At 42.4% G+C, this 26,476-nt stretch overlaps 1 protein-coding gene across 2 annotated transcripts; it reads right to left on the bottom strand.

The window, feature by feature from the left end:
• Positions 1 to 25,384, bottom strand: LOC139645487 (major facilitator superfamily domain-containing protein 6-A-like). 2 transcript variants are annotated; one of them, XM_071521206.1, is made up of 7 exons: positions 25,179 to 25,384; positions 22,397 to 23,912; positions 18,228 to 18,325; positions 13,119 to 13,280; positions 12,315 to 12,413; positions 5,801 to 6,090; positions 1 to 3,932 (listed from the first exon to the last, which is right to left on the bottom strand). In XM_071521206.1, exons 2-7 carry the CDS (start codon positions 23,908 to 23,910, stop codon positions 3,699 to 3,701), a joined length of 2,397 nt encoding a protein of 798 aa, XP_071377307.1. In that variant the 5' UTR covers positions 23,911 to 23,912; positions 25,179 to 25,384; the 3' UTR covers positions 1 to 3,698. The 2 variants fall into 2 exon arrangements, with proteins under 2 accessions (XP_071377307.1, XP_071377308.1); XM_071521207.1 differs by having other exon boundaries at positions 25,324 to 25,376.
• Between the last annotated feature and the right edge of the window lie 1,092 nt (positions 25,385 to 26,476).

Here is a 26,476-nt window from a genome sequence, read left to right as displayed (position 1 = left end):
TTTATTTTTTTTATTTATTTATTTATTTTTTACGACGGCACATAGTCTAGTTTTTGAGGAAGCCTATTACTGTCCTCCCACACACACCCATCAGTAGCAGGCACACCACGACCTCAATAACCCTCCACACACACACACACACACACACACAGACACAGAGTACTAGTTTAGTCCATTAAAGACTCCATGAATCCACCATGTCAATGTTCTCAATACGCTACTGCCATCAAGTGGCCGATTTCACACAAAACATCTGCAATTTGGTCGATGGCTTGATACAAAGAACCTTCACTGCCAGCAAGACTGTCGTGGGATTTGAACCCCCAACCCTTGCCATGGTAGTGCCTTGCTCTACCCATTGAGCTACAGAGGGAATTGAACCTGTAACCCTGACAGTGTTGGTGCCTTGCTCTAGGAAACTGAACACATGTAACCCTGGCAGTTAGGGCCCTGCTCTAGGGACTTGAACCCCCAACTCTGGCAGTGCTAGTGCCTTGCTCTAGGGGAACTGAACCTTCAACCCTGGCAGTGTTAGTGACTTGCTCTAACCTTTGAGCTACAAAGGGAATTGAACCCTCAACCCTGGCAACATTAATGCCTTGCTCTAGGGACTTGAACCCCTAACCCTGGCAGTGTTGTTGCCTTGCTCTAGGGACTTGAACCCCTAACCCTGGCAGTGTTGGTGCCTTGCTCTAGGGACTTGAACCCCTAACCCTGGGAGTGTTGTTGCCTTGCTCTAGGGAGTTGAACCCCTAACTCTGGCAGTGTTGGTGCCTTGCTCTAGGGACTTGAACCCCTAACCCTGGCAGTGTTGGTGCCTTGCTCTAGGGACTTGAACCCCTAACCCTGGCAGTGTTGGTGCCTTGCTCTAGGGAATTGAACCCCTAACCCTGGCAGTGTTGGTGCCTTGCTCTAGGGACTTGAACCCCTAACCCTGGCAGTGTAGGTGCCTTGCTCTAGGGAATTGAACCCCTAACCCTGGCAGTGTTGGTGCCTTGCTCTAGGGAATTGAACCCCTAACCCTGGCAGTGTTGGTGCCTTGCTCTAGGGAATTGAACCCCTAACCCTGGCAGTGTTGGTGCCTTGCTCCACAGAACTGCAGAGACAAACTCAGTTGATTTTGTACAAAAAAGTGATTTAATCCAGAGCATTAATCAACAGGTTAAAAGCCGCTGTAATTGTTGACGTTTGGATAAAAGAGGCACAATAAATACAGACTCTTCTAGAAGCTGGTCCCACCCCCTTTTCTACACTGAAGTGCTATTGGACGTTTACAGCTGTCAGTCAAACGAGGGGTAATGAGGTTCGTTAAAACAGTCAGATTTTCTAAGTACACGTTAACATTACAGAACAACTATCAGCCAGAACACACACACACACACTTGTATTACTATACTTGTGAGGAGCTTCACTGATGACATTCTCAACCTAAAAGTAATCCGAATTCTAATATTAACCCTCAATCCCAAGTCTTAAAGTCACAATTAAACAAAATTACTTTTTTTTTTTTACCTCGTTTCCATGTCATAATATACACCTATTTATCAACAAATTTATGCTAAAAAAATTATGAAAATTTTAGATCAAAACCACATTGGTGTACCAGTAGGCAACATAAAAATTCCAACCAATAAAACAGATTTCTTTAACAGTCCTGTCCCTCTGATCAGATAAAACTGCCCTTCTCTCTTCAACTGATTATCAACACTTTATGTCCCGTCCCAACTTCCTGTTTCAACAGGAAATATGTCAAATTACGGACCGAGATGCTTTCAAAATGGCGTTTCATTGTGACGTTAATGCTACTAAACTAACCAGACAAAATGTCCTCACACTGGTTCTCACAAGGAGAGTGAAACAAGTACACACACACACACACACACACGCACGTAAAGCTCAATCTACACTCAAAAAGAAAGTGTCATTTTCAACTTAATATAAAGTTAGGGTTAGACCGATATATGAGGCCGATATTTGTCTTTTATTAAATATCAGATATCATCACCTCTGATATGATGGAGGCTCCTCCTGACCACAGATACAGAAACACAGGCTGGAAGTCACCTGCTGTGACTTTAGTTTTTAATTTTATTCTTCAAATTACGCTAACCCTACATGAGCTTCATCAGTCTGGTTTCAATGGAGAGTTTTAGTGTCCCATGATGCTCTAAATGTTTCAGAGGCTTTTCCATCCTGACACGAAGAAAAGTCTCGGGGGGGGGGGGGAAACACTGAATACTTGGAATTTTTTGGCATGAAAATGGAAAAACGTCGAGATATTAAATATATTAAATATTGGCAGCTTCAAAAACACTGGAATCGGCCTTCAAAATATATAAACAGTCAAACGTTACACATGATGCGTTGAAAATGACAAATCCTAATGCAGGAGTGTAGTAAAGGGATCAAACACCGGGGGAATGTCAGCATAGAGCTTGTGTTGCCTGTAGAACAGGCTGACATCTTAATAATAATAATAACAATAATAAGAGGCATGTTTAAAAGAGGCACTTCTTTAACACCGCTTCATGTTCCCTGTGTCCTTCGGTAAATCTTACAGACACACAACAGATAAACGTCCATCTCAACAAGCTGGTTCGTCCTGTGCGAGTCTTAAAATCGTATTTTTCTTGAAAGGAAGTGAAGAAATCTGACAGCAGCTTGACATCATTTCACTTGTTTCCAATGCAGCTCGACTGGTTTCACAAATCCTGCATCAAGTGACGATATCTTGACTCTAGTGGAGTGATGTGTCTTATTTAAAGAAACTGCTTTGGAAACAAATCAAATTCAAGAGTTTACGAAATTCATCGAAATCGTTAACGCTACATGACAAAAAAATCAATTTCTTAAATTCATCTTTTAAAAATCCCTAAAATATAGAGAATCTAATCTGGAAAACTGTCATTTTGTCAACATAAAACTTAAGTTGCCTACTAAGATATAAAAAGTATTATAAGTTGTTTTAATTCTGTGCAATCGACCATTTCGTAACAAATCTCATTTTGGAACCAAACTCTTCAACTAGATTGACGTCTTCGCAGATTTCATCGCTTAAGAAAATGAAGATTTTAAGACAGAGGATTAAATGACTTGTTAAGATGCACGTTTCTTTTTTTTTTTGCATCTGCAGGATTTTCCTTCATACTCGGTAAAGGGCAGTCATGTAGTGCACAGCGCTCCGTGGGGGTGCGTTTGATTCGACCTCACGTTTCTTCCAAACATTCAAAACCAGTTCCCATAAAAACACTGCAAAAAATATCCATCTCAACGAGTCTTAAAATTGTATTTTTCTTACATCAACTGAAAATATCTGCCATTGGTTTAAGATAATTTCACTTGTATCCAATACAGATGAACTTGTTTCCACAATTTTCTTGAATTAAGAGACATTTTCTTGATATTAATGGAGTGATTTGCCTTTTTCTGCCTTGTTTGAAGATATTAACGCTTGTTTCTAGAACAATCCTGACACTAGTGAAACTGCAGTGGAAAGCAGGCGGATTATCTCACCCCAAAGGCAAAATTTTTCCCTTGATTTCTAAGATTTTAAGACTGGATGGAGACTAAATGACTTGTTACAATGGATAGTTTTTGCAGTAATAAAATGTACAGAGGTTGAATCCACTGAACGGCGCAGCTCAATGTGCGTAAACTCCAAACAGCGCTACTAAATTAAATAGTTTCTAAATGGATCGTCAATCTGTGTTTTCCGGTACGAAGGCTGGATTTTCTGTAGGTGCTCCTTGGTCTACGGATGGAGGCGTTTGGTTTCTACCCTCATGTGAGTCTGTGGGTGCTGAGTGGGTGGTGTTAGGTTCTGCAGGAGATTCCGGGGCGGTGGACCCTGGTGGCTCTGTGCAGGAATCATCGGGGTTTCCGTGCGACGTCGCCACCGCTCGGTACTCCGCCGACGGCTGCTCATTAGGCACCTAGCAAGGAGAATCAACAATCCTATTGGTTGACAGGTGGCCAGTAGAGGCAGCTGCATCACAAATCTCCTAGCAACCACATCTGGCTCCATCATGGAGGAACATTGTAGAACTGTGTGTTAGTTAATAAAGTGTAGATCTGTAGCAAGCAGCTAGAAGCAGAGAGCAGCTGAGTCAGCTTGTTGTGGTGTGGCTGTAGATCCATTCAGTAACGTTCTCAGTAAAAGTGAATAGTGTGATAAGGTGGATTTGTTTCCAAATGTAGGTTACTGTGACACAGTAAACTGTCTTGTCTTTAGCCCTAGTCTCTACTCCAAAACATGAAGAGTTGGAGCTTGAGAAGAGTCAGCTCAGTTAACCTGAACAAACTGTTAGCTAGCTAACTAGCCAGGAAACACACTGATGTTAATGTGAACATGCTACGCTAGCTGCTACTAGCTACGTTAGCTAGTGTGCTAATCAGATGTTTTAACAATAAGACAGTGATGGTTAGCTGACCAGATAGCTAGCTAACAAGCTGACATTATCTAAACACTAAATCAATCAGATAAATGATCAGAAATGAAGCATCTGTTCAGTTCTGTTGAGACGGACAGAAACACCCTGACCTCCGTCAGACTGGAGGTTACATCACCTGAATCCCTCTATAGATCATCATAACAAAAGATCCTGACACACTTTGAGTAGGCATGCACTTCACATGACGTCATGACACGGGCGTGGGAAGTTCACACACACACACACACACACACACACACACAGACGTATGCATGCACGTACACGCCCACATACCACACACACGCGTATAGATGAGTCACTTCATCACCCCATGCACCACGACACAAAGAGAAAACCCTCGGCCGGCCCCGGTACTTTTCCATTGACCTTCACACGTCTGAAAACGTCTCACCTTTCTTCAGTGTGTGTGGAGGCAGCGGATTACAGGAGGAAGTGTTAGAAAGTGCAAGTTAGTTAAAGTCAAGCCAAAGAAGAACTTTTTTTTCCTACACAGTTATTAAGAACACAGACAGGCATTTTAAATAAACACTGCATTTGGAAAGCGTATTGAGTTATATTATATACACACACATCCATTTTCACTGCATTTTTACCGTTATGGGTCTATTTCTCTGTGTACATGGATATGGTTCAACCAAAAAAAAAAACTGTACCTAGATAATTCAATTATTATATTGCAAATAAAAATGGAAATGATAAGTTATTTTCCAAATAACATTCTATTTCCATTTCAGAAAAATCATTACCTGAATTCAGTATCTCTAAAATCTGTAGGATCCAGTCTGGAAAAGTGTCTCCTGTGTTCAACCAATAACTAAATTTACCCATTAGGCTTTAAATAGTACTGTAATTTGTTTGAAAATCAAATTATAGCAGTATTTGCCACTATTTTCAAACAGTGGACACCTTATTTTGGAAAATAAACTCAAAACACTGTCTTTTCTAGTCTAGATTTAGGTTTAATCCATGTATAGTATACTGCAAAAAGATTTAATCTTGTATCTAGTATTATCCAAATTATTCAGGATATTTTTAGCCAAATTATCTCACTGTATTGGCAGAGTTTCAGTAAGTTTCAATAAATTTGCCTTTTTCCAGGACAACGTAACTTATGTACTTGTGAAAGTGAAACTGTCTCAGAACAAGTTTCATGTTTCATGATATTAGTCATTGTTTTGTGATGATTTCTTGAAAGACGTAATGTTGAAATCACCAAAATAATGTTGATCAAGTGAAATCTGCCAGTGCAGTGAGATAATTTGACTAAAAATAACATTGATAGATCTGGAGAGAAGATCAAATCACCGGACAGCTTGTCTTCTCTGTTCATCACTCTGCAGTTCACTGACCTGCAGCGGTTGTGTCTCCGGAGGCGGGCCGCCGCTCTTCGCCTCGCTCATCATCTCCCGGATCTGGACCAGGGCGAAGGCGATGGTGACCCAGGGGGCGCCGGACAGCACCCAAGCCGGCCGGGTCACGTCCTCCTGCTCCTCCTGGTGCTTGGTCTTCTTGATGGGCAGCGGGGCGGCCTGGTGGCCGGCGGCGGGGCCCGCCGCGCTCTGGCTCTGCACCAGGTCGATGGTGGCGATGGGAACCGGGCTGGACGCCACCGGGATGTTCTCCGCCAGCATTCTGTCCTCTGAGGTAAAGACCAGATGAGACAAAACTTTACGGATCGCACTGGGGAAACCGGGTCGCTGTCGGGTGAAAACCTCACATCTTCAAACTCTTTCTGAACTGAAACAGGCTTTTTAAGACTGAACACCGGAGGGGAAACTGGGTCACTGCAGCCGCAAACTGCCGCTGTCGGGTGAAAACCTCGTATCTCCAAAATGTCGACTTTACATGAACTAAACCACAGGCTTCTTGTGTATTGTTGGGTTTATCCAAAAATACACCCAAGTTCATAAATCCCAAGTGTCTTGGTATTTTGTCAGTTCATAGAGGAACCTTGTAATCCTTCACTTGAAACAAGAAAACCACAACAGCAGTTACAACAGCAAAATAGTAATACGATACAGCAGGGAAAACAAGAAGTACATATAACACAAGTGAAAACAAGCAATAAAAACAAAAGCTGTGGGGTTATATCAATATATAAACATATGCAGTAGGGGTGTCACGATTCTCCAAATCCACGATTCGTTGTGACTTTCGATTTTAAGGTCACGATTCGATTTTCGATTTAAACATTTTTTTTTCAGGTCTGACGGCTATGCCATTGTTAGACTATCGAGTCTCGATTTGTAAAGATCAACAGATCATTGGTTTTATGCCCTGACAACTGTCATTTACATTTTCAAATTCTTCTTTAAAAAGATGGGATCAAGTGTGATATAACTGCCATATTTTTTTTTTTTGGAAATGTGCCACACTAAGGCCATATGGTCAAATTAAAATAATTTATTTAAAATGTAATAACAATAACTTATGCAGTATAACAATAACTCACACTGCCAAAAAAAAAGAAGACAATTCTAATCCTGGTGGCTTTTTGCAGGTGAGGAAACTCAAGCTGTTGTAAAGTTCCCTTCTGCCACCTAGTGGCTCATCTTTTAACTGCAGTGTGCACTCTTCACATCAAACAGCAGCAGGTGCCATTCAAGCTCTTGACAGCAAAAAATTATGTAGAGGATACTGGCATACTTAACAAAAGCATAATGATCAAACAGCCTGATTGTAATATCCAAATGGACTTTGATAGAATGATGTGACTTAAGAACCGCCATATTTTTCACATTCTTTGATCAGTTAAGAGCTTTAACAAACTATTATCTGAGTAATAAACAGTTGAACATGTTTGTACAAGTACTATTTATGCCCTGACAACTGTCATTGACATTTACATTTTCAAATTCTTGTAAGATGAGTATGTTGGAGAGAGGGCCGTCACAGTGTCCCCTGCTGTTGAGAACACTCTCTCACTTGCCACACTTGTGAGGAGGGTCCAGCTGCAGAGCTCCGCTGTCAGGCCCGCTCCACGCTCAGGTCTCTTCTTCTTCGTCAGTTATTTTGAACTCCCAGTTCCCTCTCAAGCTGAAGTTCAGTGAAACTCGCCACATTTCCAGTCTTGTCGTCGAAGCGCATTTTCTTTTCAAAATAAAAGCCCCGCAAGGCTGCCACAAAAAACACGGCTGTGAGCGGTGAAATCTCCCTGATTAATGATTTAGCAAAATGTTTAAGGGGACGACGTAGGCTGTTTCATGACTATCTTATGATTTGGGGATAGTGCTAACCGGGAGAGATGAAATATCAGAACAACAGAAGTTGCAGGAGATATCTCATCCTTCCCCTCCGTTTCTAGCTAGTGTTTTCATTAATTTTGTTTACTGCTTGTTTTCATTCATTCATGCATAGTATGCTTAATTATTAACACGTACAAAAAAATGCATTAGACACATAATTTCAAACAAAAACATTGATTAACCGACCTACAACAATGTTGGTTGAGTCATTAAAATTAGCTGACAGAAAAATATAGTAGTGGCACTGTCCTGACAGCGGAGGTAAAGAGCGATTAAAGAAAACCAACGACGGGCTGCGTTTTGCTGACATTGAGGGAGAGGCTGTTGTCCCGGCACCATCCTGCCAGGGCACTGACGATTGGGCTGCGTCATTAGAATGAGAGAAGAAGAGACCTGAGCGTGGAGCTGGCCTGACTCTTTGGCCTGACAGCGGAGGCCTGCAGCCAGACCCTTTTGACACTCGTTGCTTCTACAGCAAGAGAACGTTTGGAGAGCTTGGACAAACGTGGGTACAGATGCTCATTTTCTTGCCACCATTTCAGTGGATTTTAATCCAGAGGGATGACTTTTGCCATCTTGTAGAGCTGCATCTCCTCTTCCACAACATCAAGCCAAGGTTTGGGTGTTGACGGTGCGGTGTGGTTACCATGCGAGGCAGCTGGATAGGGAGATCACGATCACGCGAGAATCCATCTTGCCAGGCTTCAGGTTATGCGTTTGTGGCCGAACCACAGCGGTGCGGACCAATCAGCGTCCTGTGAGGGCAGCTGGGGGCGTGGCTTAGGTGTGTTGACGGTGAGAAGCGACTGTTCCTTCACAACAATGGCGGCTCCTAAAGAGGCTAGCCTAGATGCAGCTACATCAGTTATTTCTGAACTGGAGAGTATTTCTTCATTGAAAGAAGAGCAAAGAACGGCACTGAAGGCTTTTCTGGATGGAAAAGATGTTTTCGCTCTTCTCCCGACCGGCTTCGGCAAGAGTTTGTTTATATGGTTCGTTGATCTGATTGGTTGAAGATAGACAGATGGTTCATCCAATCACCTGCCAAGTATTTTTTGAAAGTGCCTGCCCTTTTCCAAACAGTTTCCAAGGACGACTTCCCAGATGGTTCTGTGTAACAAACCATCTGGTGCGTCAGGTTAGCGGTGTGGGTTGTGCTGAAGAAATCGCCAAACAGTTCGCTGAGCGCTGTTTTCTCTGGTGGGGGGGGGGGGGGTCTGTGTCACTGTGACTCATAGATGTCAGGACCATGTGTTTGAGGGGAAGGACCTCATTATGTTTTTTTCTGTGAGCGAAGAATAAATAGCAGCATGTCATAGGTTGCCTGATATCAGACAGAACTGTCAACTCGTTCCACTCCACTTCCATCTTCAGTCTGACACTGCCTCCACTCTAACCGATTTCCGTGGGGGAGGGGGATTCGATTTTCCCTAACCGATCACTAGAGACCGACGTATCCGCCTGAATCTAACGTCATTTTAAGTCGACACTGATGCGTAGCCATGACAACACCAGAGACGGTTCAGAAAGTATAGAGCATCTTTGACGACACGGAGTAAAAACAAAGTATTTCGGATTTCAAAGTAATTGGTACTTTTAATGGATTCAGAACAGCCTGGATGGCAGCGTCTGTCTTGTCTATAGCGTCTCCATTGTTGTTATTACTCCTCCTTGGTTCCGGCGCACAGCTTGACAACAGCTTGACGACGGTGTTAGTCACGCCCGTGGCTCTGATTGGCTAATCGTTAGTCCCCCCCCGGCGCTCATTGACCGATCGTTTTTCAACCGAGAAACCGCTGTCTCATGTCACGATGCCAGACCAGAATCAGCCAACTCACTTTGTGGAAGTTTGACTCTACATGAGGATGGAAGAGTTGCCTGTGCCAATGTTTTTTTCCCAGTCAAATCTATTTCTTTGTGATGCCTGTGAATATGTCCTGCCATATGGGTGGAAGTATGGGGAAAGAGTAGAATCACAAACAACAAAAATATGGAGATATATACAGTATCTATCTATCTATCTATCTATCTATCTATCTATCTATCTATCTATCTATCTATATATGTGTGTGTGTGTGTGTGTGTGTGTGTGTGTGTGTGTGTGTGTGTGTGTGTGTGTGTGTGTATGTGTATGTATGTACGTATTTGTATTTTGTATACTTTATTATCCCCGTGGGGAAATTTGTCCTCTGCATTTGACCCATCCTATACACACACTAGGAGCAGTGGGCAGCCGCAGTTCAGCGCCCGGGGACCAACTCCAGTTCTTTTGCCAGTGCCTTGGTCAGGGGCACTGACAGGAGTATTGTATATATATATGTATATATATTCTCAATTGCTACTTCCATACTTAAGTATGGAATACCAAATATATGTATGTATTTAGCACATATTTCATAAGTATGTGCAATCAAACAAAAATATCAATATATATTAAAAAGCAGAAATGTGAATTTACAGCAATATTCATCATGTGCAAATGTGCATCATATTCACATTAGCAGGTCTACAGAAGGAGGAATACATATGTACACAAAGTGTAGAAAGCTTCTAAAATACTAAACACCTCATGAAATATATTAACTATAGATGCTGATAGTATAAGTATACTACTACTACTACTGCTACTACTATATTTTATTCGTACAGTGCTTTATGGACTCAAACACATTTCTCATCAAAAGCAGCCTGGCTGTGTTGACAGGTGGAGGTTTCACTCACTACAAAGTGCTGCAGCTCAGTGTGTTTCTACTTCCTGGTCTGTGGGTGTTGGTTGGAGCGTGTTAGTTTTCTACCGTACTGCCTGGACTACGAGCGCACGCTGGATTTCCCCTGCAGACCGTAATTCACCTAAACTCTGAGCTTTTGGACATACAGCACTACAATGTGACTTCCTTCCCATTTTTGCTCATGCACCTTAATGCATGTTGTTTGTCTGTACCTTTCATATTATATTACATTACAAGATGCTGTTTTCATATCTTTCTTTCTGTAGAAAGAGATTGTTAATCTTAACGGGACTACCTAAAAATAAAGTAAAAGGGTTAGTAAATGGACTAAATTGTAACTATATTGTAATTTCCGCAAGACTTTCATGAATTTGCATTCTTGTAATATATATTTGTATATCCTTCATAATTTGTTGTATCCATTTAACTCTTTGTTTTCTTTACCACACTTTAGATATATTTAGACTTTTTATACTTTTTAGTGTGACTTCAGCAATTGTGTGTCATGATGTTGGTTTCTTTCTTTGTCCACAGGGGTACCTCAAGGGTCAGTGCTTGGACCCCTTCTCTTTTCATTATACACCACCTCATTGGGTGCAGTGATCCGCTCACATGGCTTCTCATACCATTCATATGCTGACGATACCCAGCTCCTCCTGTCGTTCCCGCCAGACGACCCCACAGTCTCGGCGCGGACATCGGCATGCCTCGCCGACATCTCGGCTTGGATGAAGGAACGCCACCTTCAGCTTAACTTGTCAAAGACTGAGCTCCTTGTCATCCCAGCCAGTCCCTCTGTACAACAACAGATCAGTATCCAGCTCGAATCAACTGAGCTCATACCCACAAAGTCTGCCAGAAACTTGGGTGTCATGATTGATGACCAGCTAACCTTCAAGGAGCATGTGACTTCTGTTGCTCGGTCATGCCGATTTGCTCTATACAATATCAGGAAGATCAGACCCTACCTGTCTGAGCATGCAGCACAACTCCTGGTACAGGCTCTTGTAATATCACGCCTTGACTACTGCAACTCCTTACTGGCAGGGCTCCCGGCCTGTACTTTCAAACCTCTGCAGATGATCCAGAATGCGGCGGCGCGTCTGGTCTTCAACCAGCCCAAAAGAGCACATGTCACTCCGCTGTTCATCTCCCTCCACTGGCTCCCAGTTGCTGCCCGCATCAAGTTCAAGTCCTTGATGCTCGCCTACAAAACAATAACCAAAACGGCTCCGACCTACCTGAACTCCCTCATTCAGGTCTACGCTCCCTCCCGCTCACTACGCTCTGCCATGGAGCGGCGCCTGGTGCTGCCACCTCAGCAAGGCCCTAAGTCTCTAGCCAGACTCTTCTTCTGTGGTTCCCCGGTGGTGGAACGAGTTGCCAAACTCCATTCGATCCGCAGAATCCCTCTCTATCCTTAAGAAAAGGCTAAAGACCCAGCTCTTTAGCGAATTCCTCCTTTTATAAAAAAAAAAAAAAAAAAAAAAATTTGATGCACTCTATGCATTACCTCATAGCACTACCTTGTAGCACTCCCTCGTAGCACCGTTGTATGCAAATCTCATGTGTAAGTCGCTTTGGATAAAAGCGTCTGCCAAATGTGAAATTGTAATTGTAATTGTAATTGTCATGACCCTGAACTGGTTGTAATTAGGCTCATAAATCTCTTTGTGTTGCACTGTTGAATGAAATGTGTGACATAAATAAACCTTGATTTGACTTTGCACTTGATATCCTTCAGCACACTTGTGTTCTCCGCTGCTGCACTGACCCAGTTTCCCCTCGGGGATCAATACAGTCTTCCTCCTTATCTTATCAGCTCTGCAGCAGCTGAATGAGCAGGAGGGAGGCCGTGTGTTTGGATGCAGGAGGTTTGTTTTTCTCACCTTTCTCCTCGTTCTCTCCGGCCAGACACTGGATGAAGGAGAAGATGAGGAGGATGATGAGGGAAGCCATGCCGATCCCTCTGAAGGTTTCTGCAGCGCCTGGGAGGGAAAACAACCAAAACACTCATCAGCTGATTCATACAAGAGATGAGACTAAAAACCAAGATCCAGTGGAAGAATATTGTCATTTGCTGGACAACTAAATACATTTAGATATTTGAATTTGTCCAGGAACACAGGAATATTTCTTGCATTTACTGTCTGAACGCTGTGCATCTTATTTTAGTCTCATATTCAGCGTTCAAATCTTATTTTTCTTAAAACAAGTGAAATCTCCTACAAATGGGAGAGAGATTATTCCACTGGTTTCAAATGCAGCTTCACTTGTTTCTGGAGTTTTCTACAACATTCAATATCTGAAAACAGGCAGGATAGGCAGCTTTAAAATGCAAAAAAATGCACAAATAAAAGACAGTTCAACAAATCAAATACATTCAATCATAATGTATGTGTTACTATTACATGTTCTGCATCAAATACCACCCAACAAAAGGTTAATTTTCTGAAATTCTGTATTGAAAATATAGAGCACTATGTGTAATCTCAGATATGTGGTGAGAAAAAACTAAAATAACATGGAATTTCACAGAATTTCATTGAATTCAACTTGAAATTCTAATTCAATTCCAATTCCTGTAGGTTTTTTTAAACTCCAGTTCCTCAGTTGAGTTGGAAGTGATGAGTTGGTTCACAATTCGGCCCCAGGCCCTGACAGAAGTGTGACGATGATGCGACCCGTCGTACCGAAGTAGTTGACGAACACGCCTCCCACCATGGCTCCACAGCCGCGGCCCAAGCCGAGGTGCAGGCCCTGCAGGATGCCCTGCGCCGAGGTCCGCAGGGCCGGGGGCACCGCCGCGCTCAGGTACGAGATACAGGCTGCCCAAACCGAGGCGTGGGTCACACCTACGGGACACACGGGGACAGACATGGGTCACTCCTACAGGACAGACATTCATTCATTCATACATACATGAAAAAAAGGTTAAAACACCATTCAAGGTTTTAAAACACTTTGGGCCCGACAGCAAGACTGATGCGGAGGCTTCCTCTCCTGCTGCAGTGGATAAGAAAACAATCAAGTATTTAAAGGATAAGTTCGCCAATTTTGGACCTATAATTAGATCCCTGGAGTACATGGACCCACGGACAATATTGGCTCTACTGTAGAGTCAAAGTCACCGAACTTATCCTGTAAAAACGAGAGACGAGAGAAATCAAAAGAGAAGAAATAGGTGGGAAAATACATAAGAAACAAGATTATTAGGTCTATATCAAGTAACTAAGGAAGAATTTAAATTATTCTGGCTCCTGGTTCGGACGCGATCCCACATGTTACCTGGGACGTTTTGATGAGATTGTTTAAAGATGAAAAGAGATGCACTGTTTGTAATATATAAGGGAATATTGTTCCAAAATGTGGTGCAACTGTATAAGAGAGATCCAAGCTCATAATTGTTGTTAAATCGTGGGAAAGGATTTTCACTCAAGTGGCTCAAGTGATTTGCGTTTGTCTCGTGGCTGTAAAGACGAACACGAGTCACGCCTGGAACGCGAGGACGGACACGGATGATGATGTGTTCTCGCTAAAAAGAACGAGGAGCGTCACTTCGCCTGTGAATTTCCGTGTCCAGTCATTGCCTCGTTTTATATGACGCATCTTTGGCTGAACGCGGTGACAAAATGAAAAGAGCAGCGGCGAGGAGGACGGCGGTGAAGAGAACTTTACCTGCAGGCAGATACAGTCTGACAGCATTTATATGAGGATTTATTTACATTCACTGTTCCAATGGTCTCCCTTACAGGAAAAAAACAATTCAATCCTTTCGGTCCTTTCTGTCTGATTCTCAATGGAACTGGCCTGGTGTCCCATTACAGATTAATGGATGGGACAGGGTCTGATCTTGTTTCTGGCTCAAGGGGAAAAGAAGGCTGCGTTCACCAATACAGATTGATTTGTTTAAAAATGCAGCAAAAAAAGCGTATAATTCTGCGGTATTCCACTTCAACGCTGAAAAGAAAAAATCGATTCCCATTACACTAATTCAACCTTACTTTTGCTGACAAATCATTCAGAGTCAAGTTGTTGTCGTCTTTCAACACAAGAACGTTCGTTTGCTTTCGGTTCCAGTAGAGCAGCAGCAGCAGGAAGCAGACAGCGGTTTGACAGGAAGCACCACCAGCCCAGCCGTGTGGTGATAAAAGAAACTTGATGCTGCCAGCTGTTCAGTTTCTGTTCAGAAATGAAAGTTTCTCTCCTCTCCTTGAAGTGCGTTGCTCACACACATTCATTTTGTGAAATCTGCCTCCTCGTCTCTCCTTACAGTCTGAATCCATTTCCTTTAACTATGAAATGATAAATAAGGCTGTTTCTTCTTTGAATTACCACAGAAGGGGGACGCTACAAAACTGACTGACCAGACAGAAACAGATGAAATGTGACATTCATGTACGGATCTGTCACTTTTTGAAAAATGGCGGCTGCATAATCTGTAAATAAAGAAACATGGGTATCAAGAAGCGCAAAATCCTTGCAATTGCCGTTTTCGTAAAGCTACTAAAAATATTAATATCAGGATTCACAATTTGAATTATTTGGCTGTATATGCATTTTACTGTGTTTCAATTTCTTATTTAATTGATTTTGCATTTTATTGTATTTGCTTGTACCGCTCTACATGACCATTGTTTATATTTTGTGAAGCTCTTGGCGGCTTTGAGATATTGGGCAATAAATAAATAAAACTTAAATGATTTTTTTGTGCTAGTGTCATTTTTGCATACAACCCGAAGGACCAGTCGCTGCACTAACACTACACCACGCCATGAAAGAGAGAAGACGAGCTCCACCTCTGTTGACAGATATTTATGTATACTGCCATCAGAAAAAAGTTCAGCTGGTTTCAACTTTTGACGTACGAAAAAATACAGACAGCGCTGCGTAAATAAGACGGACAGTCCTTCGTTTTCTCCATCATCCGTCAACGTATTTTGACACAAAATCTGTCTGGGCGCCTCTTTAGTCTCCGCCATTGTACAAAGGACAGATAAACTAACCATACAAATGTTTATTATTCCTACATCTGGTTTGCATGGCTGGAAATGTGAAATAAGCCAAAAAATAAAAAAACAAAAAAGCAGGAAGAGACGATCAACCATCCAGACACTGACAAAGATGTAATATTCCAACGTTTGTCTATTCTCTGTACTGAGCACTATTTTTATTTATTTTTTGCCACATTTGGCGCTCTAGTCAGGCTTTGGCGCAACAAATGCCACAAAGTGATATTTTGCATCTCTGCTCCTGTGAAAGAGAAGCGGAGTGTCGGTCTCCACGTTGGTTTTCTCGAGTCTTTTGGCTGAAATTTCAGCGGTGCAAATCACACTTCCTTTGTCGGGGTTAGTGGAACTGAGATCACACCTCTGTGTTCCTGAGATCTGCGATGGCAAAACACCGCTCACTGCAATATAACACAAAGAAAAGCACAGTACTCTACACTTTACTATGAAGCTGCAGCCACACTGCTTAGACACACAGCTATAAAATGAATGTATGGATGTATATACTGTATCATCGCTGTTGAGTAAAACCTTGCAGCTCCCAATAATGTCAACTTTTAGTAAGTAAAAAAAGAAGTCTTGTATTCATGCATTTTTGAGTTACAGTTTGTGAGATTTTTTTCAACCCACAGAGGATCAGGGAATCTTTCAGTTGAAGTGAAAACAGGAAAACCACAAAAATGTGAGTTACAGTGTTTTCACATGTACATGCAAAGTGAAATGTAATCAGTCAAAACTAATTTCAGTCCAGTGAGGACCTTTACATTTCGTCGTTGTTGGGTGAAAAACAATTTTGATTTTCATATATTAAGGAACACATGCTCCTCGATGGGTTGAGAAAATTCTACAGCGATTTGGCTGATGAAACCTTTTCAAAACCAATTAAATAAACTTAAAAGTGCATGGTGGTCATATATTAGTGTCATTACGGTAACTGAAACTCAGTATATTAGTGTCATTACGGTAACTCAAACTCAACATAGGGGAAAACACTTTTCTACCTTGTCTCTTCCTCCCTGGCTCTTATTTATTTCCTCTTTGACCTTTGACCTCCTTACTATATTTTACAATCCACTCCTTTTATAACTGCCACTTTCATTTCTATTGTTTTCTGTATTGTGCTTTTAATTCTTGAACCCGTGTTCAGTTTTGTCTACTATATTTTCCTGTTTTAAATCTGTGTCTACCTTGATTTTTTTTATGACATTTTGCCTTTTTCACGCTGCGAAGCACTTTGGAACAAATGTTTTAAAAAGTGTTATACAAATAATGTTTATATTATTATTATATGCTTGTAATGTTGGTGATCTGGGCGATTGAAGCTTATTGAAACTGAAACTGCGAATGTTAGCTCTCCAATGAAAGTTAATTAATTTCAAATTAGAGTTTTATCAGTTGAATTATCGGTTATTCCTGCATTTGTTGCAGTTGTTGAATGTGTTGGATTTATTCTACAAGATTTATGCGTTGATCATTTCTAAATGAAATAAACAATTTTTTTCACTCGCTCAATCAGTCAAACCTGCAGTGAAAGTTGATGTTGGCTGATCTGTTTCCAGCAACATTAAAGCAGCACTGGTGTTTCACATGTTACTATGAAACACAGGTGTGTCTCCTTCAGGGACGGCTGCTGTGTTTGACAAAACCACAAAACCTGCAACCGTCTGCCACAACCGCAGCAACACAGACAGCTCACTATCTAAACGACCGAGCTGCTCTGCTCCAACAAAACCGGTTTTTCTTTTTTCTCGTGAGCCGTCTACATCTGTCACAAAGCATCCGGTCTGAAGAGGAAGAGTTTCAAGAGCCTGCTGTGTCCCGTTTCTGCACATCTGATCTGACTGGAGTCTCTCTGGATAAGAGAGTCAAGAGAAATTATTCTTTAACTTCTTCATTCTTTTGGCCCCTTGTCTTGTTCTTATTGCTTTTGTTTTGTTCCTTCTGTTTTCACGTAAAAAACACAACTCTGTTTTTAGATAAGAGCTATATAAATAAAGTTTAGTTTTATTACTAGATGTTCACAAGCTATGGGCGTTTATGAACTCAGCATAAGACTCAGTGTAAGTCTTTCATTACAGCTGATTGTTTGGTAATACGTTCACAACACAAATATAACTTTTTCATTATTATTATCATTATTATTATTGTTGTTGCTTGTAATATTGGTGATCTAGAAACTGAAGCTTATTCTCATTGTAAGTCTGGATAAGAGAATCAGCTAAATAAATAAAGTGCATACTGCTCTACTGCAAGATAGTAATATTGTTAATTTGATTGATGGGAGTCCAATATGTTGTGTAAATATATTTGAGTAAATATCAAGTCATTACAGTAACTTAAACTCTGTATAGGAGGAAAAAAACTTTTCTACCTTGTCTCTATCTTCCTCCCTGGCTCTTATTTATTTCCTCTTTGACCTTTGACTATATTTTACTATCCACTCCTTTTATAACTGCCACTTTCATTTCTATTGTTTTATCTTGCATTCAGTTTTTAATTCTTGAACCCGTGTTCAGTTTTGTCTACTATATTTTCTATTTTTTATAAGTTGTGAGTGTGTTATTTTGCAGCACTATGTGACTTTAACAAACATCCTGTACAAACAAGTCAAACTATTGTTTCTGGTAGCTTGTCCTGCAGCTGAACGTCAGAGAGGCTCTGAACATCCTGCTGTGCTGCGGCGGGCCGGCGGAGGGGAAGGGCGTTTCGATAAGCGAGCTGCTAGACAAACAGCCGGTTCCTGTCCGCTCTGCTCCGCCGGGCCGCTCAGGGTCCTAGCTCCCCCCACGTTACCTTGCAGGACTTCCATGGGCAGGACGATCCAGGCGTTCTGCAGGTAGGAGATGTACAGGTAGCGAGCCGTGTTGCAGGCCAGGCCGATGTACAGCACTCTGCAGGGAGAGGGAGATAAAACATCACACTCAGCACTTTAGAAAGAGAGATCACATCTACAGTTTGTTTGCTTTGGTCTGAACCAGAGAGGAAAAGTTGACTTTGTTGTAGTTTTGTATTTGGTTTGTTTAGGTTCAAACAAACAAACACAAACAAACAAAGGTCATATGACTCACAACCAGATCGTTTATTGGACAGAGTTTGAACCTAGACTTCCTGTAACTTTATCTAGCATGATGGACTTGTCTGTCTCTTCTTCTGTGGTGTTCATACCAGTTAAGAAAACATCACTGAAAATATGACGACTTTGAAGTACATGACACCCGATTCAGTAATGGGATCTCTTTGGTCTTTTATCCAGGGAAAAGCCACTTATTCACATTTCACTTTGTCCAGATAGATTTTCCCAGATGATCCAAGGATTCAAACTAGCAATCTTCCGATCACAGGGTCAAACAACACAAAGTCAACATTTATCAGCTGCTGTGACAATTTAGCTAACTCCAAAAAACAAACAAAAACAAAAGCAGCATGTTAGTGGCGTTAGCATTTCCCATTGATAACGATAAGAGCTGCTAACTGCTAGATAAAGCTGCTAGCTGGTGGCTAGCAGTGCCAGTAGCTTGAACGAGGAATGCTAACAATGCTAACACAACTTTTGGTGGTTAACTAACATGCAAATACAAAAAAAAGCCCCCCCACCCCCACTTGTAATGAACACGCAGAAAAATAAAACTACTCAAACTCTCTCTGTGTTCCTTTCATAAAAACAATTCATAAAAACATTTAAAATGAGAACACTGGGCCATAAAACAACGACCTTTAACACTAGAGTAAGACCAGTGGATTTTCAGGGTTTTTAAAGAAAACAAGCCAAGTTAACTGAAGAAGGTAAATAAAATTATAACTTTTTTCCCGCTCTTTCCAACAACACTGATTTGTCATTTTAAAAACAGAGACATTTAAATTCCAACATCCAAAACAGCAGCAGCAGCAGCTGGCCTTTTTACTGTTAACAGGTGATTTCACACAAAAACCAGGTCAAACCAGGACACAAACAGCCGACTGGAGGGGAAAATCTGGGCTGGGGAGGTGAATTATTAACCCTACTTCCTCTCTTAAGGACTAGACAACTGTCAAGGTGCTGATGAGCAAGGCACCGAACCCCCAGCCGCTGTAGTGGAGCTGCTAGGCTGTAAATATGCATATACGGTCTTCTTAATGAAGCTTTAAACAAAAACAGACATCTACTGTGCGTACAGTAAAGTGAGGAGGCGTGTATTCACCCAACATCACATTATTCCTTATGACATGGACAGGAGGCTATAGTGTACGCTTTAAGATAGGTAAATGTCATTTCTAATGTAAATATAGGAGATAATGGTAATGAGTATTGTGTGGAGGGAGAAGCCACAATGTGCAGTCAGCTCCTGATAGGACTATCTGCTGTAACGACACCAGGCCAGCTCACACAATATATTGTACCGCCTGTTTCAAACATACTGCCCGTCAAAAGTTTGGACACACCACATTTTTCGTGGATTGGTGGTGTAGGTATATATTTTTATTTACATCATTAATACTCTGCGTTATTTAACATTTTTCCTGTTTCCAGGGTCATGTATCAATTGAATGTTGAATTACTTTGTTAAAAATCGACTTGTGAGGCTACAAATAAGTAAAAAATTACACATTATCCAGTTTGTTTTTTATTATTAGTTTGAATACAGGTGTACGTACTTTTGAAACACACAGTATGTTATGTGTGTAGATTAGGAGTTTCCCCAGGTAAAAACCTGGTCACAGATCATAATAACAAATAACTAATAATAATCAAATAACTGACAACTAATATACTTATTGGACTTGTTATTAAACCAATGGAGGCAGCAGAGAAGGCTTGTGACCAGAAGGTTACGGGTTCAAATCTGTAAAACTTGCCTTTACTTGATTTTTTATTATTATATATTATTTTATTCTTCCTACTTATGTATCATTATATTGCCTTCTCTTCAGTTTTATTACCATTATGATTCTTACTTCTGTAACTGAACTCTTCTCCTTTTCTCTGCCGTTTTTACTGATTTTCTGTTTCATCTGAAAAGCATTTAAATTATTCAAAAAAAAAGTGCTACATAAGTGATGATGATGATGATGATGAGAAATGTTTTATTAAGGGGAAAATTAAGGGGTTTGGTTTCATAGTGATCCTCAAGAGCTACTGCCGAGGCAAATGTTTAAATATTCCAGTAAGGACCATGGTGAGTGATCAATATGAAGCTTCTGCTCATCATCAACCTTCCCTTTCAAACACAGCAGGGTTTGTGATGAGCAGAAAGGTTTCACACACCAGGTTTGGTCATTTATGAACTAAACAGGCTTCTGAACAGCCTGAACCGTCCCTTTAGCCTTATTTTCAGGGTCTGCCTCTCCAAAACGCAGGAGCTGTTGAGTGTTTAGTGTTCAGTTTGCCTCCCAGCTGAAACCTAACACCTCGCTCTCAAATGTCCCCGCTGAGTGCGAGGTCCGGCCCGCCGCTCTCTCGCTCTCTCGCTCTCTCGCTCTCTCGCTCTCTCGCTCTCTCGCTCGCCGCCTCACACAGGAAGCCTCGCATCAATGACATCTTTGTTCCAGAGAGGGAAACTCACTCTTCGCCGCCCGGCTAACTGTATACAAACCCTCCCTCTGCTGCAGAGTGGGAGGATTAAGAGGCTCAACCTGAAGCTCGGCTCATTTCACACACACAGCTACATACGGTAGTTTGTTATCAGGCCTTATTGGAGGAAGTGACACAGCTGCAGAGGAAGAGCAACTCAGTGATGAATTATGGAGGCTAGGGCTGAAAGATGACTTGATTTGACATATTTAAACTGCGATTCATATCATCAGTTTTTCTTGTCATACATTTTGTAGAACTTTAAAATTGTTTAAAGTGATTTTGTTAAAATAAATAGATGTGAGTGTGCAGATTTGAAATTTATTGCAGCCTTTGCGATTTGGAAATTGCAGAAGTTGATATTGCGATTTCATTTTTTTAAAAATTAATTGTGCAACTCTAATGGAGGCAGATCAGACGCTTTTCTCTCTCTCTGTCTCTCTCATGCTAATGCTAACGTTTTTCACTCGATGCATCGATGCATCTATTAATTTTGGACATCAAAAAATATTTTAAACCAAGGCAGCATGGACTGCTGAAATGCTGCTTTAAAAGATTTTTTGACATAAAAAAAATAAATCTATGCAGAGCCATGTGCAGTGACCACAGAACCTGAATGGATAGAGTGGTCATTCCCATTCAAATCAACGTTCCTAGACGGTCGGAGCCGTGGCCATCTTGCTGTGACCCGTTGGACTAGCTTCTGTATAAAGCGACTCGCAGCAAGTCACTGAGCTGAGAGGTTTGACAGCAAGAACCAAAGCAGCTTCTCTGTCTCCTTGCTGCCATGGATTGCTAACATGCTAATGTTGACTAGAAGAGCTAGAGAGAGAAGTCCAGTCTGTGATGAAGCTACGATAGCCTCATCGCTAACATTAGCTTCCGTCAAAACGGACGGAAATGTGACAGAGACGGATGCGTCATCAGCGCTGCCCGGACAACAGACAGCTCTCATTGAAAATGAATTGAAATGAACGGAGACGGAAAGACACAACGGATCAGTGTGGCTGCGGCCTTAATGTCCAGACTTGTGTTGTCACCATGGCAACTGACACTTACAATTCCATAATCGCCATTTTATGCTGTACTAGCTAAAGTTGACGTTGACGTGTAAAATCTGCTTACTTCCCTTCAGGAGCTGCAATCTTTTCTCTGTCTGACACTGACGTAAAGCGCTGCATGGCTAAAGCTGCACCATGCTCAACTTGGAGTCCAGGGCAAAGACACAAAAATCACCATGTCCAAAATGCCGCAAACAAACCATTCAAAATAAATGAAAAAAAGGCACAGATGTGTTAAAAAAAAGCGTCCGATGTGATCACAGCCTAATGGGAAAATAGGACATGAAAATGTGCTATTTGTAAAATGTTATGATCATGAACTTTAGGTAGAATAACGGAACTTCCTGTCTCACCTGATGTGTCCGACCAGCTCGATGAACTTGTGGCTGGTGAAGTAGGCGGCGAGCTCCGACACGTGGCTGAGGATAGAGCAGACCCCGAACAGCGTGGTGGTCCCCTTCAGGTCCTCCAAGTGCCAGTACAGGAAGGTGAACACGAAGCCGTAGCCGAAGCCCATGAACCAGGCGACGAACAGGACGGAGCTGTAGCGCACGCTGCACAGCAGCCGCAGCAGGTCGCTGTAGTGGAACTCCTGAGCGCCTTCGGAAGCGTCGGAGCTGCCGGGCGTCCGGTCCGACGGGCCCGACTCGGGCGACGCCTCCTCTGCCGCCGCCTCCGCCAGCTCCTGCCGGTAGTTGCCGCCTTTCTCGAAGTAGAACTGAGTGGCCACGACGAACGCCACGCCCATCAGCACGCCGAAGGCGATGAAGGCGATCTGGTAGTTGTGCAGCCGGTAGTCGGGCAGGATGCAGCCCACGCCGTCGATCACCACGGTGACGTGGGTGTGGTCGATCCAGATGCCCACCAGAAGCATGGCCAGGCCCCAGCCCAGCGAGCCCCACATGCGCTGCAGGCCGTAGCGGTCCCGCGCCTTTCCCAGGTACTGCAGCGTCACCGTGTCCACGATGGTGACGGCCGGCGCGCTGAAGAACTCGCCCACGATGATGACAAGCAGGATCAGCAGGAAGATGGTCTCCACCTGGTCCTTGTTGTAGATGATCTGGTACTCTTTGGCTTTGGTGGGAGCGGGGGTGGTGGTGGTGGTGGTGGTGGTGGTCGTGGTTGTGTTTGGCGTTAGCTGGGTGGTGTTGAGCAGCTTAAAGGGAGCCGATGTCGCGTTGGTGTCGGCGCTTCGCTCGTACCTGCGGCGCCCGCTGTGGGAGGAGCCAAAGGCGCTGAGAAGCACATGGAGCTGGAGGAAGTCGTCCAGGCTGCGGTGCTTTCTGGTGTGGTTGGTGGAGTTGCTCGGTTGCGTGGCGTTGCTGTGGGGAAGAGTCGTTACCGCGGGCCCCACGGTCGTCGTGGCGGCGGCTCCCTTTTCCTTGCAGCTCATCTCGGCCGGTTTGACGAAACCGATGCCGCTGTTGAACACCAGCCAGCACAGCACCGAGAACAGCAGGACCGCCTTCCCCTTCTTGAAGCGGTCGGCCACGACGCCCCAGAACGGCGCGCTGCAGAACTCGATGAAGTAGCGGATGCCGACCAGCAGCCCGCTGCGGCTGGCCGACATGCCCAGCTGCTTGTAGTACACCGCCAGCAGAGGGTGCAGCGAGCCGTAGGCGGCGTAGAAGAAGAAGTAGAAGATCTTGGAGATGAGGAGCTGGCTGTTGACGCGGAGGCACATCCGCTCGCAGCAGTCGATGGAGTCGGGCGGCGGGCCGGGCGCCGCGGGGGGCGTGGCCGAGGCGGAGCTGTCCGGCGTCGAGCCGTCCGGCGACAGCGTGTTGAACGGTTCGGACAGGACGTACTTCCTCTTCTGCTCCTCCTCGTCGTCTGTCAGGATGGCAACTTTGTCGTCAGCTGCCATATCTGGAAGATAAGGAAACGAGTCGAGTCACAGAGCAGCTGGGCGGTTACAGCAGGGAGGAACAGCAAACAGATGATGTAAGATTCAGAGTTCAGCTCCACCAGACTTTGAGATTTGGAAATTGCAGTTGATTTTTTTTTCCCTGATTAATTGTTCAGCTCTAAGTTGACATTTTGCCTGCATGGAGAAAAGGATTTTCCCTTCCACAAAATGTTAATGCCTGAAATTCTCCAGTCCATATTTGAAAAACAGCTGATTCTCTCCTCATTAACATGAATCATGAGGTGTTTTTTCCTCTCGTTACATGTGGCTTGTTGTGTCCGGCTTCATTATTGTGGAAATTTCAATAAGAGTACCCTCTTTAGTCTGGTATTGATCCAACGGTCAGTACTAATATTGATTTATCTCTCTGTAGAGGGAAATTTGGTGAGCGTCAAATGTAGATGCACAAGTCTAATTTATCATTCACATATGTAATACTTATTAGAAGCAGGATTATGGGATGTTACAGAGATGCTTACTGTCCTATACATTAAAAAAACAGACACGCATAAAACAGGATATTTAAACATTTTGGCATCTTATTGAACCGCAACATTAATTAACCAGTTGATCCGTTTGTGGAAAGTTGACAGTTAAACGAGAAATCTCTATCAATCGCAATCTGGGTGATGGGATCATTGCTGTAGTCTAGTCTAGAATCATAAACTTATTTTTAGAGATAACAGGTGGAGGTCAAATAAAATCATTTACAAATTCAACTTCTTCTAATTTTACTGGGGACCCCCTGGAACCCCTTCATGGACTCCTAAAGTTCCCCAGACCCCAGTTTTGGAACCACTATTCTACTCCTCTACTCTATGGTCAAAACAGTCATTTTCCACATTCTCTCATTGTGATAATTTCTAATGAATGACACAACAGTGAAATTGTACTATGGACCTCCTGGAGAGCCTTCAAGCGACCCCCGGAGGTCCCCGGATCACAGTTTGGGAACCACTGGGTTCGGCTGCTTTTGACGACATCTGTCCGTCACTGACTGTCCTATGCGGAAGTATGTGACATGCCGAACATTACTTCAGTCTGTTTTAAAGAGAAAAACACCAAACTGAATGGATTTAGAGGGAGAAAATGAACAGAAGCGACTGGAGACGATGTTGCTGATTTAGAAGCGACAAATAAGCAGGTGCTTTCTGCAGGACATGAACCACATAAAGAAAAGGCTCGACTACCGTATGTTGAAGACAAAATAACATTCATTTTCTTACCTGCTCAAGTCACCGCTCCCATTAAACTATGACTACGCAATTTCTCGATTATTTATCTCTCTCCGGTGAGGCATTTCTTGTAAAAAACCCCAAAACAAAACCCGATAAATATTGCTTTTATTTCCCAAATATTGTTAAAATCCACCTTTATCTGTTCATGTTAAATTTAAATGCGACATAAAGTCGCTCTCCGGCTCGTCCCGTGCTTTATTAGGAACAACAGCAGCTCAATCCCGTCAAACCGGAGCTCCCACCTGTGCGTAAAACACCAACGTCAAGTTAGCCAGAATATACGGCTTTATTTCCGGGTACAGCTTTCAAAATAAAGGCCTTATGACCAACATTCGCTGCAACTGTTTTTGTTTTGTTGTGATACCAAACACCAAAGTGAAAATAAAGAATATGTGTGAGGATTAATTTGTTTAATTGTGTGTTTAAGCCATGAAATAAAACAAAAATTCTAGCCTTAAATTATTCCAACCATCCACACCACTCTGTGATCAGGAAATACCAATATGCACCTTAAAACGATATTATGTTTTTAGTATTTATATATTATATTTATATTTTGGTCATAGTACATGGTAGGTGTATGAAAGATATATATAGGGCTGCCAAAAATACACAAAGAAAGACTCAATCACAAAATATATACCAGACAAATTGGAAGCATGTCTACTACTTTAACCCATATAAAAGTTTTACTACAAGGCTACTGAATAGGAGCTCAGATCATCTGCTGTCAAATTAGTCAAAATAAGCCATTATTAAAATGCCTTCTAATTACCAAAATACATTAACAAATACTAAAATACCAAACTTATACCAGACAATGTGGAAGCTGTCAACGAACTTAAAAAAGTTATTTTTAACCCAGCTGTATAGTTGTTCCAGTGGTTTCACATTACATTCTAATCATTTTAGTATCTACTTTACAGCTGGGGTTTCACTCAATATTCAATCTAATAATTCCACCAACTATTTCGATATGTGTTTTGTAGCCTAGTTCTGTACATATTTTTTTCTTTCAATTGACAAATTCCATGCTTTTATTTTGACAACATCCGGTATTAATTCTGGCTAAATCTGGGTGTTTTGACGCAGCTGGGCAGCAGCGCATGACGTCTCCAGTGCCTCAATTAAAGGGGACTCCTCCATTCATCACAATGAAAACCTGCTACAGTAATCCTATAATAATTTCTAAAAGGATTCTATAAAACTATCACATTAAAACTACACCGATTTATCGCATCCTTTAGAAATATTATAGGAATGTTATAGTGATGCTTGAAAGTCAA

This window comes from Centroberyx affinis, unplaced genomic scaffold (assembly GCF_046629955.1).
Source record: "Centroberyx affinis isolate AG114_WGS23_722 - 3 ecotype Tasmania unplaced genomic scaffold, CSIRO-AGI_Caff_v1 ptg000873l_1, whole genome shotgun sequence".
Classification (NCBI taxonomy): Eukaryota; Metazoa; Chordata; class Actinopteri; order Beryciformes; family Berycidae; genus Centroberyx; species Centroberyx affinis.
The sequence above is the reverse complement of the archived record's forward strand: the minus strand, read 5'-3'. Positions and strand labels throughout refer to the sequence as shown.

Coding starts and splice junctions, on each gene's coding strand:
- LOC139645487 (XM_071521206.1), bottom strand. CDS start 23,910: ATGGCAGCTGACGACAAAGTTGCCATCCTGACAGACGACGAGGAGGAG. Junction 18,326..22,396: donor GAGCTGGTCGGACACATCAG/GTGAGACAGGAA, acceptor CTCTCCCTGCAG/AGTGCTGTACATCGGCCTGG. Junction 6,091..12,314: donor CGGAGAGAACGAGGAGAAAG/GTGAGAAAAACA, acceptor TCTTTACCTCAG/AGGACAGAATGCTGGCGGAG.